Here is a 21,980-nt window from a genome sequence, read left to right on the forward strand (position 1 = left end):
CATAGACCTTCTTAGTCTACCCCTTTTCCCTGCTCTCACCGGTCACCAGCTGTTAGTGCTGCCAGTTTCTCCTCTCCTGGTTGTGGTGGACTTGGATCATCAAGAATCTGTTGAATTTGGGTTTGTAACTGGCGTGGGCTAAGCAGTGTCCTGTCATCATATAGGCATAGCCTGTAGAAGCGGCCCTTATGGTACACACATACGTGTCGGCTTTCTACCAGATGCTGAAGGGTGTCTGCAGAAAAAAGTATACCTTGTAATTATTACTATAGTATTGCACGGAGGTCTGATAGTTAGGTTCAATACATTCATTCATTCACACATTTGTGTCTGCAATTTACTATTCTAATGCCAAGTTGCATTGATTTGAGTTACCACTTATCACAAATGTTGTATAGTCACAGTTAAATTTTATTGTATGAAAGCAAAACTTTCCTTCATTTGACTAATCATGGATGCAAAAAAACAATTTTATCATTGGAACTTTTCAGGATAGAAACATGAAAACGGAGTGCTATGTTGGTGTTGCAGGTGTATGAAATATCATCTTAACCACAGTTTAATGATTCAGTTACCCAGAATAATGATTGGGGTCATAACACTATTCTAAGTCAGTAGAACGCCATATATTGGACAAAGGGTAAAGATACTAAACTAGGCTCCTTCAAAAACAACTCACAAATGTCAGCTACCACATTTATTTACTCTCAGGTTCCTTTTAAATCGGGTTTCTATCCCCCAGATTTTAGGGTACTAGGGCAATGACATGGGATTTGTGTACTGAGAACTGATGATGGATTATTATGTATACTTGTACAAAGTGTTATGTTCTGGATTTGCTGTTATGTGACCTTCTGCTGTATTTCATCTGTAGTCATAACACACCCACCAGTCTCCACTCCTGGAATCCGTGTAGTATTAAACATCCTCTCCATCTGATAGGAGCACATGGGGACAATGCCAAGCGCCATGACCTGGTCACAAAGAAAACTTGACTACATCAGTTTTATCATATAGCTATCACAAAATATCAATAAAATACACAATATCTCTGCATGTCATCAAAGAAATAAGCATTGTAGTTTTTACTTTCATGATATCTTCTTTTGCATATCCTTTATTTAGGCTGTTCTGTCTTCCCTGACTCCACTATTCCGTTGGCCAGGTTCTCTGCATGATGAATGCAATCAACACCCCAGTGTAAAAAGATATCAAAAATCAATGATCACTCCTCTCCTATATACAAACTAAAATATAAACACCAACTGCCATGGTTCAACAGTCAGAAACTTAAAAAGATAAATTAATTAGTGAAAATGTCAACACCATTTGTATTACATTAAACAAACAGAAGTTGCTTTCCAAGCTGAAATATATGTATGTAGGTGCATAAACCAAACATGAAAATGGCAAATTTACAAAAAAAAAACAATACACATATATGAGTAATCTGACTCACTCATTAAGAGCCACTGAGTCTTACAATTCTTTCAGCAGGGTGTGAGTGAGTCAGGCAAGTGAGTGACTGCTGGAGAAATTATTTGGCGCAGGGGGTGTTATTGAAAGACCAGGAGTTGTGTGAAGGGAGGTATGTCATTTATGAATGTTGGTTCTTACTGGGAATATTTAAGGCGATTTCAGGACCCATAAAGGAAATATTTACTTGCTCTAATGGATCTACAATTAAACATAGTGGTCACACATTTTCTGGTGAGTCTGCCAACACAAAGTTTTGCATTTGCATTTTTCATGTTTGGTTTAAGCACATATGCACAGTGAGTAATATAATATATTCCAGTTTGGGCAGCAGAAGAATTGTTTTATATAACACAAGCAATGTTCATATTTACACCCCAATGTAACCCCAAAAGTCGAACACTGGCAGAATGACAGCAACAAATCTGCTGGCATTATCATACCAAAATATAACATTTCAGTTACATATTTGTTTGTGGCAAAAACACTGAAAAATATATTACAGCTGCTATAAAATCTACACAAAATTGTATTGTAAATTGTGAGCCAAAGCTTAACAAATACAACCTTGGTGGTAAGTATCTCCTAATATTTTATACTTTACAAGTTGTACTGCACACTGATGTATTGCTCACTAAACCTACTCACCGGAGGTATCAGGCCCCTTTCCAGCTTTCTTCGATATAGCAACATTGCGTGTATGGCATTTCCTGCCCTTGCAGCTTGGTTAGTGGTCGGACACACAGTTAAAAAATCCTAAAATTAAAAATTAAAAATAAACATGCCTGAACTTTGGGTTATGATGTAAAAATAGTGCACTACTGATTATGTTCAAACAATAAATAGTAAAAAATATATTACAAAACAAGAGGATAATGATGGTCTTCTCATACACACATACAGTACATTCAACTTTATAGTGCATACATCATCACATCACAAAACAATGCAACAAACATTTTTTTAAACAAAAAGTAAATCAGACACTGAACTTCTCTATTCACCCTTATGTTTCATTTGAATGTCAGTGCCTACTCAGCATTCTTTTAACTTCTGAAATTCTAGGTAAGTAACCACCATAGGTGTGTAAAATACAGCCTAATAAATGGTTAGGGTTCATTTTGGATTTATATACCTTAGATTGCAGGCAAAATACAGTTAATAAATGAACATTACCATATCATTGATCAGCTAATTGCCACTGAGTTTTTACTTTGTAATCTTTTGATAGAGTCTAAGATACTTTGAATTCAGTAGAATAAATGTTATAGTAAGAAATTCAGCAATAGAGACTCTTTTATAGAACCTGTCACTCCTCCAGGTACAGGGGAAACTTAAAGAAGACCTTCCACCAACTGTTGTAATTCCTTTCTTTTGTTTTTTCCCCTCCTGCCCCTTACACAAGCACATATATTTACTTAGTTTACATATAGTAAATAACTTAATTTATAATGCAGCCCTTGTTTCTTTGGGTGTCATCCAGACAAGGGAGATAATGTTGGCAATCACTGCAAATGTGCAGGATCAGTACACTGTCCCAAATCCTCCTGAGATTTTTGAGGCATAAGAGGTGTCCCACTTGTGAAGGAAATTATGCATAGAGATAACCACAAGTATGAAAACGACCATTGGGGTCTATAGACTGCGAACCATGCTTTTTAATGACATCCTATATGAAGAGTATTTAGTATGACTGAAGCATGAATATGTTTTTCAAACCATTACTGAAAAAAGTCTTCACAATGCCTGGTAAAATAAAGTCATTGGAAAAGATTCACTGGTGGTGCCATTATTACTTCTGTACTTACAAATGATAACCATAAAACAATGAAAACCTTGATCTCACCATAGCATAATAGTTGCTGTTCACCATAATTGGTCCTCGGCCGCGCAAGTAAATATACTCTTCCCACCAGTCGCTGACCTGAAAAGAGGAATTAAACACAAAATATAGAATGTAGGTGTTTACCATATAATATGATATGTATTTTAACATAATTCAACAAACACTACCCTACTACATAAAAAAATAAGGATGGGAACACTTTAACACACTTTAAATCAATATTTATCAAATCCAATGAGTATACCAAAAGCCATAGGCAGAGCCATTAAATGTGCCTTTAGAGATGATAAAGGTTGAGACCTCTTCATGCCTCGTAGAACTGTCTATGAACTAAAAGTACACTTTAAATTTCATTTTTTATTGTGACCCTTTTCTAACAAATAATGCTCCTGTAAACGTATTAGGCTTAGTACACATGGACCAGTCCCACCATCTAATTTCTGATCTGATAAAACAATTAGATCAAACGTGATCAAAAAGATTAGATGTGTTGGTAAATATTGATCAAAAGTTCACTAGTCATTAAATGTGTACAAATCAATGATCTGGTCAGTATTCCAATCACTTTCTATTTGAGAAACGGGCAGAATATCATACATGTATGTATGTGAAGCGCTTTAGAGGTTCGGAGGATCAATCTGATCAGTCAGAGCACAAAATTGGCTGTGAACAAACTTCTTTACATAATATACCAACACTAAACTCAATAAATAAAAAATAATTTTAGGATAGTACAGTATTTATTAAAAGTCAAAATACAAACGTACGTAAAATATACAGGTAGGAATACTGTAAAAAATATATGCTTATATTTCAAATACAAATACAAAAACAATAACATTGGGTTATCTCTATATACCAACCAACCAAGAGTATTACACAAGATCAGCACCCAAACGCTTATTTATTTACTATACACACAGTTTAAACTGCATTACAACCATGGACCATGAACAAAACATGTCCTGCACCTACATAATTTGTTGCCCACCAAGACTTGAGATGTAGGTATTTCTGTAACTTTCGGCCAAGGTCCTTCTGGAAGTCATAAGCCAAGGTTTTCATGTTGTTGAACTTTTCCTCATCCATTAATGAGTGCACAGACTGCAAGTACTGCAAAAGTACAAGTCAGTTAGTAGCAAAGTAGGAGAAGTAAAATAAAGGATAGGAAAGAATGAAATATTAAACAATACCACACATGCACAAATGGGAAAGTACCACCACATGGATCATGGAAGCTCCGTCCGGGAACTCTCCACTTGTGTTAACCCAATCAATTGCTTATTCATTTTATGATGGTAAACCTACAACTCAGAAGTTGTTAGGTAATAGTTGCCAATAGTTCTTGATGACCTTATTCTTTTTCATCAGAGTATGGGTACACACAGGATAATTTGTACCTCATGATCTTCATTGTACCATAAACACCTCTTTTGTAACAATGCTTACAGTTTTCTTACCCTGTCAATAGTGTCCTCTAGACGTGGCACTGGCAACCTTGGAAGAGACATCTGGAAACTATAAAGCATAGGCTGCCGCCTGGCCATGACCTTCATGCACCCCTGTAACAGTAAAAGTCATTTTATAAATAAAATCATGTTATTTTGAAAGTAAGTGGTAGAAATTGATCACAATTACAACATGAAAAGTTGATGGGTAAAGGTGATAGAATATTATAATATGACGTAAATATTAACTATAATTTAAGTAGAGGGAGGATATGTTATAATCCTTGTGTAATGAAAATTAATAATAGAACATTGTTGACTTCTAATGGGTCAAAGTTTTTTTGAATTCTCCAAAAGCCTAATTTTTTGACCAGTGCATCCTATAATAACAATATGCATTTATTCCAGCACAATTTATTTTTCTCACACACTCAAGTAATTGACCCTGGATATCTTTAAATGAAAACAAAAAGCATGAAGTGCCCAACAAATGTTAAAGTAAGACACTAGGATTGTGTAAGGTTTGATAAATCCTGTAAAATTAACAGAAAACTTACTGCCCAAAGTTTTGTTTTCAAACTTCTTTTTCCATGTGGCTCAAACATCCAGCCATGGTATGAAAGGAGCATGCGCAGAACTTGGCGATACAGAAGGATTCCAGAGACCCAAACTCCAGAAGAGAAGATAACAGCGCTTACTACAGTGCGGGATACAGGTGTGAGGACAGACCTGGAAAGAAAATATCATAGAAATAGAAAAACACTGTCATCAGGTAACACTTTTTCAGATGCTCACGTTCCTACACTAGTAAAACTAAGGCCTCACAAAAAACAATATATATATACCCTGCCAAAAAAAAGGTAAAGGAAAAGAAAAGAAGATAAAAGGTAAGTATATATGGAAACAGAACAATAAGTAGATAAGAAAGTTCCTATACAGGACAGAGGGTCGCTAAGAGAGGGCCTAGGAAGAAGGGAAAAAAGGCCACAGTCAGACATTTATAATCAACAGTAAAATGGTCCAGAACACTCGGAACCACTGCATTTACAAAGAGAAGAAGGAGCAGTCAAGGTCTCCCAAGAAATAATGATTTAGTCAGGATGGGTAACTTCTGATATTTTTAATTTTAGCCGCTCTGGAGGTGGCCCTGTACTGGCCCTGAGGTCACAAAGATGGTTAATTCCTGTGTGTGAAGCTTCTAATGCCTTAAGCTTTGTGTGGAGAGTGCTGGCATCTTATTAGTAACAGATACTGTATGAATCCTGATATTTGGCACAGGCAGAAAAAACTCTGTTGTTGTGCCCAATGTGTGAGTCAGTGCTGGAGATTTCAAGGGCCGCAGACCGAAACCTCCGTGGACCAAACAAATCAGCTTTTTAAAAACACTGATACAGATAAAAGGCATAATGAACCTCTAGGGAGGGGCAGCAAAAATATGTGGTAATTTGTAAACATTTTATTTGTACCAGCAGCCTGAATAGTATTTCTTCCTGACAGTGTCTTAAGTATACAACACAAACTAAACTCTCTCAATGCTGAATAATCTGCCCTTTTTTTGAAAAATCCAGATTCACAATAACCACACTTGTTAGTTGACACTGTGATTTTATAATCATGTCTAAATCCTGCAAATAATGGAAATTATTTTCCCAGATAATATAGATATGACAATGCATATGCATCTCTCAGCTAGGCAAGATCCAGCAACTTTCTGTTTGGGCCAAATCTTTTTTTTTGTAAAATAGTTTTATTGATTTTAAGCATATAACATACCATGCATAAGACAAAATACAAAAAAAACACCAATACCATGGAACCAAGCAAAGGTACATGGTACTGTTCTTATAGTCATGGCATACAGAAACATAAACCATAAAAGAATAATCATAACGGGCAGGGGGTCCTTAGGGCACCCCTGACAATTACTCGTGCATGGGCAGTGGGCCGCCAGTGCCGCACCGCTTATGTGCCAAAAATATAAGAAATATAATACAGAGATTCCAATATAGAAACATAAATGGTACCCATATACAAATCATCACAACACAAACAAACAAACAAGCCCAGGTAATAGGAATAGAGGAAGGGAAGGGGGGAGGATAAGTTAATGGACGAGACAAGTTAATGTCTCCAGGTACAATGCACATGTTACCCTTAAGCCCTAAGACAAATAAATCACCAATTACACGGGGTAAGTACGAAATTAGGGGAAATCTTTAAACCATTTCCAGGCCATCCAAGTCATCTTAAACTGTTCCAACCTGTCAGCATCCTCTGCTACTAATTGTTCCAGGTGGCAGATTTTTTCAACTTCCGTCGTCACCTGCTTCCAATACCTAGGTATAACAACCCTGGCAGCGGAAAGAAAGTGACAAAGCATATCACGTTTGGTGGATTTAATGGAAGCCGGGATCATAGACAGAAGAGTCACTCTGGGAGTATTGCGAACGTCAGAGCCCACACATTCATTTTAAAACCTAATAATGGTTTCCCAGAAACGGCAGATGGCCGGGCACTTCCACCATACATGTAACATAGAGCCCCTCTGGCTAAGGCAACGCCAACATCTGTCTGAGTGTGCTAGGCATATACGGTGGTGATCCACTGGGCAGAGGTACCACCGAGACAGGATCTTACAGTTAGTTTCTTGAGCTCTGCAGGTGACAGTAAGTTTGTGTGTAAGAATAAAGGATTTCTCTCAATCATCTGCCGTCACTTTTGTGCCCAATTCCAGCTCCCAGCAATTGGGATATGTGGGGACACCTGCAGTGGTTTCCTAATTGAGCATTCCATAAAGAATGGAAATTACATGAGTGGGAGAAGTGGGCGACTTCAACAGTGCCTCAAACCCTGTCAGGCCTATGTATAATACAGGGAGGTCCGAGAACGTAGAGATGTATGAGTGTATTTGCCTATATGCAAAGCAAGAGAATATCCTATTCTTTATCTGAGGACAGAGGGAGGACATGGGTGGAATACTGCCATTGTGCAGAATGTCACCTAGGTAGTGGTGTTCGGAGGCTGACCAGATTAAAAAACCTGCTGTATGCATTGTTGGGGGGAAGGCTGGATTGTAAAAAAGTGGTGTCATGGGGCCTAGGCATGTAGCAATTTTTCCTCCTCTGATGAGGTTGTCCCAAAGTCGTAGAAGATCGGACGTGAGACCGGGTATAGACATGTTTGTGCCAAGGAGCTGGTGATCTATCCATGGGAGGGAACTAAAACCCACCGGGGAGAGGGATTACTCTAGGAGGACCCAGCTCTTCCTTTCTTTATTGTGGAACCAATCAACCAATCAGACCAGTACTGATGCCCTATAGTACAGCATTATATCTGGGACCCCCACCCACCTGCTTAGCTTTTGCCAAAATACGATATGCCATGCGAGAACGCCTAGCTTTCCAAAAAAATGATATGAAAACAGAATAGATTTTCCGTAGATATGCAGTAGGTAGGTAAATAGGTACAGATTGAAACGTGTATAATAGACGGGGCAGAACGTCCATTTTTAATGTGTTAATCCTTGCAAGCCAAGAAAGGGGAATAGAATTATATTTCTGTAAATCAGAGTGCAATTTTACTGCACCACGGGGTGAATTTTTAGGAAAACAATTTGGAGGGGTCTGAGGTAATAATTATGCCTAAGTATTTAATTGGTTCTTTACATATTCTAAAAGAAGTGTTTACACTAGTGGAGGCAGCCTGTGCAGCATTCAAAGATACATTGAGCACCTCGGATTTAGACATATTAACTTTAAAATTGCTAAAGGTACTACATTTCTCAAATTCTTTCAATACAGAGGGGATGGTAATATGCGGGGAGGTGATATATAACAGGAGATCATCAGCGTATAGAGATAATTTGTAATGACACTCACCCACTTGAACCCCTGTAATATCTGGGTTATTTTGTAAAGTTACACCCAGATGTTCTATAACCAGAGCATATAACAAGGGTGATAACGGACAACCCTGCCTAGTACCATTCAATATTTGAAAAGACTCAGATAACGAACCATTGACCCTTACTCTAGCTTACGGTGACGAGTATAAGGCTGCTATCCTTGAAATCATGCCAGTACCTAGGCCCACCTGACAAAGGGCTGCATAAAGGACCAATTGACCCTGTCAAACGCCTTTTCAGTGTCAACCGAGAGAAGGCACATGGGGACCTTGGGCGCCTTGGCATGCTAGATTGGGAGAACAGTTTTGAGGGTGTTATCCCTTGCCTCTCACCCCTGGATAAATCCCACCTGTTTTTTTTTTTGTATTAAAAAGGGCATATGTTTAGTGAGTCCATTTACGATAATCTTAGAGAACAATTTAACATCAACGTTGATAAGGGAAATGGGTCTGTAGTTGGAGCACAATGTGTGGTCCTTCCCAGGATTATGAAGAATTGTCACATGGGCCTCTAAACTTTGTGCTAGAAAGGGTGTATCATCAGAAGTAGAGGAGAACACATTCGTCAAAAAAGGAACTGGATTAAGAGTATGAAGTTTGTAGAACTTAGGGGTAAACCCATCCCTGCCAGAGTGGATTTGTTGGCCGAAGGTAACTCCTCCTCTGTAAAAGGGGATTCCAAGGATAACACCACCTCCGATTATAATAATGGAAGAGATGTCTCATCTATATAATTTAGGAGAGCAATGGGCGTGACCGGGTTCAAATGGAGTTGATATAGGGACCTGTAATATTTATGGAATATTTGCAATATGTCTTGAAGGATAGACGTTAAATTTCCCTGAGCAGTACAAATTGATGGGACATAGGTGATAGGTGCTCGTGGGTGAAGTCCCCTAGAGAACAGCCTCCGTATTGATATATCATTTTATGAAAGCGGTCTCTGTACCGCTGATATGCCAAATCATTTAGCTCCAAAAGGCGTGTTCTGGCTGCAGTTAATTCTGAAAAGGTATCAGGAGACAAAGTTTGTTTGTGTAGAACCTCTAGGTTTTAGATTTTAGGCATTGTGTTTTGAATGTCTTGCGACCTAATTTTTTTAAGGGGTGAGCCCTGCTGAATGAGAACCCCCCGAAGCATTGCCTTCAATGCGTTCCATTGAACAGGAAGAGGAGTTGAGTCTGAAGAGTGATCTTGTACACAGTTAGAGATAGCATCAACAACTGCCTTGGCACAAATTGGGTCTTTAAATAAAAAATCATTGCACCGCCATGTCAACCCTTGTGAAATAGCCTGGGGGAGGTGAAAAGTAGCAGGGACGGATGCATGATCCGACCAGGGACAAGGATCGATGGAGGAGGTGGGGTGCCAATCCAGTGCAGAGTGACTGACTAACAGATAATCTATGCGTGAATACACCTGATGTGGGTTGGAAAAAAATGTGTAATCCTTAGTTGTGGGATGCAAAGTGCGCCAAACATCCACCACCTGAATCGGGAGAGACTTGTCAAATGCAACAGATACTCCCTTAGTTTTGGCATCAGGATTGGAACTATGGTACCAGGTGGTATAATACCGATTACGAATGGATGGAAGTTTGTTGGTTTGGAAATTAGTTTCTTGGAGTACAAGAATATGGACTCTAGCCTTAAGTTGTGCATATAGTATCTGGGATCGTTTATTAGGGCTGTTAAGGCCCTTCACATTGAGGGTACGAACCCTGAGAGGTTGGGCTTGGGGACGTTGCAAGGACATTTACAAATTCAAGTGCGTTAAGTGTGGTTGGATAAGGGAGTGGAGATGGAAGGGAGCTAAGGGGAGCACAGAGGGAGGGGAAAGACTAGAATAGGGGACGGGATGGGCTAATTCACGTCCGCGGGGTGGAAGCCTAACTTGGAGGCAGGGGAAAGGGAGTGTATCCCAAAAATCCGTCATGGAAAAAAAATCTATATGGACATTAGGCCTATGCGGGGGAAGTGGGAACCCCACATGTCTAAAACATGGGGAAATACATTTCACATTACATTGAGAAACCCTTTAGAACTGTGCAGTAATTAACAGCAGCAAAAACATTAATACCTGTATGAGTAAGAAAACCAGAAAAAAGGGCAAAGAAAATGAAGATTGAATAATAAACATCTTCAAAATATTAATATAACTGGAAACGGTAAATGTACTATATTTGGTCTCCAATGTCCAGGAAATGAACAATAAAATATGGACCGCTAACAAAATTCCTTAAGTGGATGAAGAAGTGCCAGGAGCTGTCGCCAGAGAAGAAGGAGATGGAGGTGGTTGCGTTGCTGGTGAAGAAGATGGTACCTGAGGACTTCGGTATAGAGTAGGCATCACAGAGGGCCAATCCGGTAGCACCAAAGGAGTCAAGTGCAGATCTTCAAGAAGTCAGGGTAGTTCAGATGGCTGGCGAAAAACGTGGTTCTTCCCCCCTCTTCGAATAATAAGATGAAAAGGATATCCCAATCTATAAGGGATATTCCTTTCTTTCAGTAACTGCAATAGTAGTTTAGGTGCCCTGTGGAGGTCCAGTGTGTATATAGAGAGATCTGGTAAGAGTTGAATGCTCGCCATAGCATATTCAATAGAAGCAGCCTCCCTAGCTTTTCTCATAATGCCCTCTTTTTGGACACTTGGCATCCTTACTATGTAGGCCCAGGGATCTGTGTACACGGTCAATTTCTAAATCCACCCCCGATTGTACATTCAGTAACTTGGCAAAAACAGATTCTGGCAGCCCCCTGATACGAATGTTGTTTCGGAGATTGCGGTTTTCTATATCATCATGTAACAAAAAGTGCAATGCAATTTGCGCTTCATGGCGCTCCAATATTTCACCATGGGAGGACACCTGAGTAGTAAGCTCAGCACAGGTAGATTGTAGTATAGTGGTGGTGTTGGTCACCTGCTGCAAGGATTTTTGAATAGCTTGAAATTCAGCTTTAGAGCTAGCCTCCAACCCCCCAATACTTGAGCTTAAATCCTGCTAATTGGGGAGAGCCCTTAGGTGGGCTTTCCAGTCCCATGCCTCTTCATCAGCATGTAATGGGAAACCAGAAATGAAGGAATCATCCATGGAGACCATGAGGAAGGGGCTTTTTATGGGAGATTCAGGGGGTCCTTGAGCGGAAAAAGAGGAGGAGTCCCCGAAAAATGGAACCTGGGAGGCTTGGTACGGTGGAGGTGTAGTATGCAGGCCACTCTCCTGCAGTTCTGGATCAAGCACGTAATCAAGCGAGTAAAAAAGCTGCCGATTCTGTTCCGGGGGCCAGAGCTGCCCGCTTCTTTCATCATCTGGTTCCCCCCCCCTTTGTTTTTGGTACATGTCTCACACAGCCATGGGGATGGTACATGTCTCACACAGCCATGGGGATGGTACATGTCTCACACGGCCATCGATTAACCACGCCCCCTGGGGCTAAATCTTTTAATGCAATGTATAGTAAATCACTTAAAAATACTAACTTCATGGGTAGCTATAAAAAAAGAATCTAATCCAAAGTACATAAGGGTTCAAAGATTCCCTAACAAGGCACTTTTCCAAAATAGGGAGGATTAGGAACATGCATGACAAAACACAAATTGTTGTGTGCTGTTACTATGAAAACAAATACAAAAATGAAGAACCGAGATGTATATATTATATTCTTTTGCATATTAAGAGCCATAGTGGTTCTAATACTCACTTTGCAGGTAAGAGGCTGCTGATCTTTGTTATAAGTCCTAATGACACATCCACCTTTCCGTATAGAGAACCAAGAGTTACAGCCACCACAGCAAACCATGTAGAAGGGCTGGCAGGGTACACTCCACTCAGCACTGAACTCTTTAAACGAGAAAACAGACCGAATAGACAACCTGCATTATTCTTTTATCAAGCTATCACTTAAATGATCTCTTCACCCATTTTACATGACTAATTGACCACAAATGGTCACCCAGTGTAGTATCCAAACACAGAAATAGTGTTGCTAGTATCTGTGTAAATAGCAAGTTTTAACAATTTAGCCACTATAGTGTTCTAACTGGTAATAGGTAGATCAGAAAAGTTAGAGAAAGAAGGCTTCATCTCCACACTTGTTCGTGGCAGCTACCACGCTAGCCTTCATATCATGCTCTGCCTTCTTTAGGGGAATTCATTGGAGCACAGAGAATATTTAGATAGGTGTTCCATCTTAGAACAGGTCATTACCACATTGTTTAAAGGAAGCATTAAGCGGCTTCTATTTTACTAATAATTTTTCTTTATTGTGGTTAGGACTACATAAGCTAAATGTTTTCCTATTCTTTTGATCTGCTAAAAAAAATATTCCACAAGAACATTTTTTATCCATGTAGGCTCTTTGCATGTTTCCAAGCTACTATTACACACTTTAGGGAAAAAAAGCTTGTATTAGAGTTTCATAGCTACCACTGAAATTTACACACTAATGAATTGATCTATCTAATCTCTTTGTCTGATGTATACAGACAGATTATAACAAGTTTTATATCACACTGAGAGAGCCTGAAGGAAAACACCTTCTGCAATGGGAATCCTAATTTATAAGTGCCTGTGTATAATGACTCAAGTGTTGTTTTATTTTTACTATGTTAGTAGTTTATTTGTCACAAAGTTTTTTTCTGTAGCAGCGGTCGCCAACTGGTGGTCTGTGGAGCACTGGTGGTCTGTGAGAAAATTTTGGTGGTCTACGGCTCTGGCCAGTGCACCCCTAGAAGGAGGACCCCACTGGGAGGGCGCACGGACCAAAGACATGGACCATATCCCCCATACAGATCACAGGCTCAGGGAAGTGGGCGGGTTGTCTCTGGACACAGTCTTAGACCTGCGATGGGAGAGTGGGCGGGTTCTGGCATCATGACATCACTAAGGAGGAAGTTTCTTCCCGTTTGAGTAACACCCAGGACCGGAGCAGGTAAATTTAGTGGTCCGTGGGTCCGAAAAAGGTTGGTGACCACTGCCCTGGAGTCTCTCCAAATCTGGAGAATACTATATAGCCACATGCACTATACATGCATAAACATTTAACAGTCATAGCTGATAAAGTGTTGCTGTGTTTATGCAACCATTTGCATGCATAGCTTGTACATTCCTCCGAATAAATCCTTTAATTTTTAATAAGAATCATAGCATGTGCCCATTTTTGGTTAACATTTCTGACATTTGCTGTATCTCCCTTCTAGATTATCAGATATTAATACGGATCACCCACCTTAAGAGTGATGAGGCGTTTCCTACAGGCAATCAGCCCAGATAAGTAAAGGTGGCGGAGAGCATCACGTCCCAGCTGTAGATCTATACCATCTGGGGTCACTGTAAACTGGAAGGCTACAGCCTGGTGAGCTTCTGCCATCTTGTGTCCTTCAAGGAAAGAGGAAAGTACAGTGGGAGTTTTTTTTATACTTAACAAATGCTGCAAACATACTGAAATTGTATCATAATGTCTACGTTTGTCTTACATCCAAGTCCAGGGCAATGATTTCCCAGTTATAACGGGAAAGATTAAACTTCTGTGTCCCTTCACTACCATCAAGAATGAGGAAATATATAATCACCCTGTCACATAATAGTACACCATTGACACTGATTACACAATAGGTAAATTTACAAACAGCATCAGCTGACTTAGCAATGTAACTCATGATCACATGTTTTTTCGGACATCAACGTTTACCGGTCCTATTTTTTTTTTAATTTTAAAAAAATGTTGATATGACATTTGGAAACCTGGAAATCCTGAAGTTATACAATGGTACCTCGGTGAACGCCCCTAATCCGTTCCAGATCCTTGGACTTATACCAAACAGGACTTATACCAAAAAAAATTTTCCCATATGAAATAAAGGGAAAATAATTAATCGGTTCCCATGAAAAAAAATCCTATTGTTATTGGCATATTATACATTGATGGGGTTGTATAAAATAATTTAAACACTGCTTAATACTAAAATACATAAATACAAAAGCAATTAGATGAAATAAAAGAAAATTTAACGTCACTTACCTTGCTGAGAAGAGTAGAGTGCCTACTAGGATGGTGCTGAGAAGGGAGGAGGAGGAGATGTAATTCACAGAGGTATAGCGTGGGTTGTTCACTGATAGGTAGCAACTGGCGTACTGACGCTCTTGGGCAGTCATGGCTTTGTCTCGAGAGAGGTAAATAAGGGCAGCGCGCGGTGTCATGGCTTATTTTGACCCATACAAGTTCTAGCATGCATGTCTTATTCCAAACAAAGGTTGTATACCAAGCAAAATTTTTTGCATCCAAACAGGACCTATACCAAGTTAGACTTATTCCAAAGCGGACGTATACCGAGGTACCACTGTATAAGGACTTGCTGGTGGCACAGAAATGTAGACAATGTGTGTAGAGGACATTATATTCTTAGTGTGATATATATAGCTCAATAAATCTTTTAATCATCTAGTTAAAGCAGAACTCCACACAACAATGTATTTGTTGACCTCGGTCCTTTACCCATGTAAAATGCAGGGATGGGTTTTATTTTCTGCAATAATTTAGCATTTGCAATGACTTATCTATTTATATTCTTACCTGCAGCTTTGAATGTGTTTAATCTCTGCTCAGCAAGAGATTTTATAAACTGCACTAGTTATTCAGAACCATAAATGCCAGTTTACAGAATGTAACATTGTGACCAGTAAGGTGTTTCCATTGCTTAATTCCAGTGGATGAAAAAAAAATTTAAATATCACTTTGTTCTGCTTGCTCTGTCTGCCCAGCATTGCTGTAACAATATAGACAATATATTAGGAGCTCCCTTACAGTTAATAAGAACATCAAATTTTGCATCTGGATGGGCCACCTTGTAATGATCAAGAGAACCTTGGTAAAACTGGATAAATCTAGAATTGGGCAAGAAAACCTAATTGCAAAACAATAATTATCATTGTTATGTTTGCAGGGCAATAGCTTGATTCATAAACATGCCCAAAATGTAATGCTGTTGCTACCTAATGCAGCCATTGAGGAAGCCTGTATTAGAGAGAAAATGGTATATTGGACCTCTCTGGCCTAGGCCTGCTGCTTGATGGCAGCATATTCAGGCTCATCATCGCCATCACAAAAACATAGGCAGAAGGTGCTGCTCTATGATATCATTGCTTGTTTTCAGCTTATGTTGTGCCAATAACACAAAGTATTTAGTAAACACATTTGTGGGACTTTGTGTATATCAGTATAAAAACACCTGCTGTGCAGAAAACCCAAATGCAGAATTGTATCACAAAGGAAATTGTGACCAGGGCCCTAAAACCATAAAAGAATATCACTGATTTAGGTTAGACGAATAACTCACCAGAGTAATATAATGTTGATATAATCTCATTATGATCATTAAATAATTTTACAACATTTTCTAGAATACAATCTTACAGTAATAGACCGATCAAACCAGATAACCATGTCTAGCAAGGTTTTTAAGAACTTTAATAACTTTCCCCTCCAGCTGACATGTTCCCTATGTACTTCTCTGCTAGTCCTCATGCATTCCCTTGCAGCTCTATGCAGGAGTCTTGGATGCAGCCCAAGTGTGTAAAAGGTTAGGGAACAACAAGAATGAGCTGGGAACTTTAGACACAAAAAAGGCAATTTAATAAAGCACTGTAGACTGATAATGGATAAAGACATGATAGGAGTAGAAGTAGGGGATAATAGTGGCTGATATATTGGTACAACATACCCCACATATTCTACATGTTAGTGCAATTAGTATTTTTAATCAGTAAAGACGCTGGCATATGTTTAACTAGGAGTTAAATTCCTAGTCATGAGAAAGTACAGTAAATATTAGGATATATAACTACTGATATACTACTAAATGTGTCCACTAACCAAATGTCATCACATAAAGCTGGATGCTGAAGTTTATTTTATATGAAACTCTCAATAAAACAGAAGATCCACAATTGGATATAATATACTAGTGGAGAATGACCACCTTGAATGACCATCTCTACACATGATTCCATGTTGGCTCAGCTGGCTTTTGCTTACTATAGAACAGTGCTCAGGTCACCTTGCCAGTACCAAGCACAATGACAAGGCTGTACAGGTCATATGCTATGTGCATTTCAAGTCAACCTCTGTAAAGGTCCTTTAGTAAATATGTTGGTCACCTATGCTGGGTCTTGTAGCTCCTAAACTTTGGCACGTCTATAAATCATATTCTTATGGTTAAATACAGAAAAATGTAGTCCTTTGTCAAACTAAATATTACTGATTCTAATGAAGGCTATTATTACTCTTATATATCTATAAACCAAAGGCTTAAAGCATAGCTACAGTCCAAAATTAATGAAGGTCTTCTGAGATCTCAATCCTTATACTTTAGCAGTGTCAGTGACAAGAGGTATTGAATCCATTTGGTCAGGATAACAGACATACAATTTGCAATGGCAGCCTCCAAGGTTTATTCACTACAAAAAGTTTCCTCTAAAAAAAAATGACTCTTTGAAATATATTTGGGGCAATGCCTACATTCTCAATGATCCTCTTTTTCTTTTAGGTCTATCTGTTGCCACTTTTCTTCTACAGTAGTAGCCTAATGTCTGTAGCAGTGATTGCATTAGTAAATGTATAAGAAAATATATCATGGGGGATAATTATTAGTATGTAGGCTGTACCCAACCTTGGACCCATATGTGGACAGAAGGCTCCGGCAGGGCACATAAAACTCAACCTCAGACTAGAAACTTAGATTTACAGAACTCTCCAAAAATACAGACTAGACTTTTGTTTTACAGCTAAACTCCATGCAACCATATTGTTTTAGACTTTTATGTACTTTTATGTTTTAGAGGCAACAGACTTTCCTCTTGTGTGGCTGTGTTTGCACCAAGTAAAAGGGATCATTCATTTAGAGAAGCTTTCCTCCTTCATAAGAGTTTACCACATCCAAATGTCATGGTTTGCATGGCAACATTATTTATTCTTCATTTGCCTGAATATAAAGGTACTTAGATCCTGACTAATTTTTATTAATAAAGCCTAAAGGTGGTAAAAGAATGTAGGTTGCTTTTTCTGGATGTTTACAGAATATAATTATAGGTTACTATTCCCTTACCGATTATGTACCTCATTGTTTTTTTTATCTGTTTTATAGTTTTGCTTGGATCCCTTTCATTATTCTTATGCTTGATTTTTATTGTTCTATACTAGTTTTTTGTGCCTTTTTTCTGCTTTTGTCGTTTTAGATGATGTGCTGTATTTTTGCTTTTCTATATTTAAATAAAGAACATAAAGAACTAACCTTGAACTACATATAGGTAATAAATGATATATTCTTCAAAGCAAAACTATGTTTAGCCAATGTTTTTATATTGTTTCTAAGGTATATGATGTTTGATGTAATAGATGTTTGATACTGTACCATAATTTTGAATATAAATTATAAGGTATTTATTATCTCTTTTGGGGATCCCAATGTTTCACATGCATTCAGCTCTTAGCATTTGTACAATGCATTTGAGAATCTCTAATTGTCAGGGTGATGTTGTCACTTCAAGATTGAGCGTGCATGTTCAGAATTACGCTACAGGTGTCATGACTGGGGAGTGATATTGTTCTGACATGGAGCCCACCACATGGAGTGAGCAATAGGACTGTACGGTGAAGGGAACAGGATGTTCACCCAGCAGCAGTTGTGCAGGTTAACATACCACCTAGCTTTCTGGGATTAGAAAGGGGAACACCAAGAGAGGACGCACTCCTGGCACACCCCCGTTACACAAAGTATAGGGATTACAAATGATTGGTGAAATGGAAAAGCCCCTTTTAACCAATAGTGTTTTCTCATATCTGATTTTCAAATCAACTGTGGAACCCTTTATAGGGTATATAACATTTCTCCAGATAGTACATACAGGTAATAAACATTGGATCAAAAAATGGATGTCTGGGGAGGAAAGGGGGACATAGGGTTCCAAATGAGAGACAGATGGAATTGGTATTTATATAGTTAATATTGGTCTTCTACATGCATAGCACAAAGATTTTGGCAAAACCTATTTGGCAAACTCTATGAAACATTTTTCCTTCCTGAGTGCCAAGTCATAGAATCGTAGTACTGTAATTACATTATCCCAAGGCTAATATAAAAGAAACTGGAAAAAGCAATCACCCAATCCCATTATAGAATATGATGGTATGTTTACAAACGATTTATAGTACATCATTTGTAAATGAAAGTGGGTTTTAATTAAAATATATCTAATAGAATCTGCTCAACCACAGGACCTCATCTGTGAGAGAAATTAGCAGTAGTGTGAATTAGTCGGCTTCTTCTTCATTGTACATACTGGTCAGTCTAACCGGGTGTGCTGACAGGAGCCGAGGGCCATAGATGAGAGAACACAATTATGACATAGGCTGTGGAGGGTTCTTTTTCAAAGCATTACCTCTGAAGGTAAATTTCTATATAAAGTTTTGACACCAAAAAAAAGTTTAAACCAAAGGGTCATTTTTTTTCTTATTTCCTATTCTGATAACACAAAAAAACAACAATAATTCCCACAAACCCAGAAATCCACGCTTTGACAATTATCATAAGGATGCATAACCTCATTAGATTTCCCCTCTTTTCCTGTTCTAGTAACTTACAATTTTTGGTTTTATCCTAACATTCTCCCAAGGTTTTCAGCAAAGTAGGCGGGGGCAAATCTCACCAACGACCATTATAACCTGGAAGATTCAAATTTTGACCTACAGTGCACAAAACTAGACTCAACAATTTGTCTGGAGTTCCACTTTATTTGCAGAACAGAAAAAAGGTCACTAACAAGTTGATGCTGTCTGGCAGGGTGCCTGCATCACAAGACTGGATGAAATGAGTTACAAGCACTTCAGTAGAAAAGACAGTTCACATACAGTACATATGTTATAATGAACATTTGGTTGTAAGCCTGGCCTTTAAAATATTAAAATACATAAATATGATATGATTTTCTAATATGGCTCCTTACATAAAGGTTAGCTGAAAGAATGTACAGGCCCATAAGGAAAATATAAAGGTATAAATGACATGCCATGTACACAAGTCAAACATAATTCCACAACATACTCCTAAGAAGGTGCTCCGACGTGAACAGGAATGTATGACAACAGCTATAAAATATTGTTTACATACAAAGATTGTTCTTGCTGTATTGTGGTTTTGTGATTGCATATGTTAGTATAAAGTGTTATTTATACAGTGATGTGAATGCAAACCTTTAAAATGCTTTGTTTTTCTAGACACCTACCTGTTTCCCAAGTTTTTGTTCCAAAGATCTCAGGGATCTAGCCACAAGCATACAGAACCGCAGCTGCTGCCTTCTGTCCTCTGTGTCCTTCAAGCACCCTGTGTGTGTGTGTATATGAGTGTGTGTGTGTATGTCATTTTCTAGATTGCAGCCAAAACCCAGTCAGTGTAACCTGAGACCCAACAACACAGAGCTGAGATGTTCCTGCTGAGATTAAACAACTGTAAACAGGCATATACAGTGTGTTACAATATGAAACATATTATTTATGGTATACATAACATATAACCTAATATATAATTAGATATTCATATATGACAACTTTACATAAAATCTATAGAAAGTTTGTGGAATTGAAGACACAGAAAAAAATTGGAATTACATGAGCCCTTATTGTTAACCTGTAGATGACACCCTATTTTGAGTAGTGCATTCTCCCATTGAATCATGATCTCTGTACACTGGTATAATCTCATATACACTGGTATAATCTCATATACACTGGTGTACTCATGTACACTGGTATAATAAGACTCATATTCTGTATTTCCAGGTATAAATACTTTATTTTGAACACTTAGCAGCCTGGCTTTAGTTTAGCTTTAGAACAGCTATTCTCAATTTGGGTTAGGTGGAGCCTTGGGGGTCCTCCAGAAGTTGCTAGAAGTTCCTGATCCACGTCTGACTGACCTCATATTTGATGATACCTGCATAGTTCTGGGGCCAAAGTCATATGATACGGTAAATTGTATTACACTAATGATCTTTTAAGTTGTCTATAAGTGGGGGGACATTCCTTTTACTGGTCACCAATACAAGAGGATTTTTTATTTCTACACTAACCACCAATAAATTAGTTTTAGCAGAGATTCTGTAAGACTTGAACATACCTGAACATAATTTAAAAGGTTCCTTATCGGTAAAAAAAAAGAAATTAAGAAAAGCTGCTTGAAAAATAACTAAACTCAATATCAAACCTTACAAATGTTGGAGCTCACAGACCTTGGATATGATAGCTGTTTTCATTTTCTTTTCTGGCTAAGAAACTCATAAACGCACCACTGTGGAATGTAGCCTATTGCCATTCAAAGTGGAAATAAAAGTCCACTGCACTTATCTTCCCAAAAGCAAAGCCATTTCTTCATGCTCCAGGTTTGGCAACTTCGGCCATCATGATTGGCTGGCTCAGGATTATTTAATTAAGGGGTCAGTTTATTCTAGCACCCAAAGCATACTAAGATTGTATACTGAAATTTACATACATCATTTATTGTAAAATCTTAAATTCTAAACTTCCTAGGTAGCAGGAAAGGAGCTTTTTTTTTTATTTGCACAGATTCTCTTCTTTAACACAAAGCCTATCTGCTGGCAAATTTTGTTTAATAAATTATATTTTTTTTTGGTCATGTGGATGGTCAGGTGCATGCTCCTTGTTTACTTCAGAAAGTGATTGCAGTAGGATAAACTATGAGAAGAAGGCAGGCTGATAGAAAGAAGGGGACATAAAAGATCCATTTTGGTGCGAGATACCACAGACTGCCTTCAGAAGTCTTGAATAGTTCATGTCTTAACTAGTCAGGGCTGTTTAGTCAGCACAATGGTGTCCACACAATAGTAGGTGTATGATTTAAATGTTTTTGCTAATCAGTGTGAATACCTGTAAAAGTGTAATTTGTCAATAAAACTAATTTTTTTATCAGATCCATAGAATCAGAGTGTGTTCATCCTAATTCACTTTGTACATCTTGTTTCCTATTTGTGCAGCTTAATTATGCTTCTAATTATGTTTCTGTTTTGCTTCTGCAAATAAATCAGATATTGGTTTTTAATGTCCCTCAAAGACACAACCAATCGCATTGCATCTCCGGAGTTGATCATATATGCTCTGATATAAGCCAGTGATGCAGGCTATGAGGGCAGTAAACATGTTAGCAATGTAACAATGCACACAGTCTAATTTTCTTTGTGTTCACTTTAAAAAATTTTTGTATGAGGTTAACCAGCATTGGAATATTAGGGGGGGGGGAGA

At 38.3% G+C, this 21,980-nt stretch overlaps 1 protein-coding gene across 1 annotated transcript in view; it reads right to left on the reverse strand.

Moving 5' to 3' along the window:
* CPT1B (carnitine palmitoyltransferase 1B) overlaps window positions 1–20,096 on the reverse strand; it is a gene marked incomplete in the record, with an annotated part of 29,876 nt that extends 9,780 nt beyond the window's left edge. Inside the window, 10 exon segments of the mRNA XM_072401995.1 lie at window positions 40–235; window positions 890–974; window positions 2,125–2,232; window positions 3,323–3,400; window positions 4,298–4,435; window positions 4,783–4,884; window positions 5,328–5,499; window positions 12,375–12,514; window positions 13,902–14,050; window positions 19,952–20,096. Of these exon segments, the coding sequence (XP_072258096.1) occupies window positions 40–235; window positions 890–974; window positions 2,125–2,232; window positions 3,323–3,400; window positions 4,298–4,435; window positions 4,783–4,884; window positions 5,328–5,499; window positions 12,375–12,514; window positions 13,902–14,042 (1,160 nt within the window).
* Between the last annotated feature and the right edge of the window lie 1,884 nt (window positions 20,097–21,980).

This window comes from Pyxicephalus adspersus, chromosome 2 (assembly GCF_032062135.1).
Source record: "Pyxicephalus adspersus chromosome 2, UCB_Pads_2.0, whole genome shotgun sequence".
Taxonomy (NCBI): Eukaryota; Metazoa; Chordata; class Amphibia; order Anura; family Pyxicephalidae; genus Pyxicephalus; species Pyxicephalus adspersus.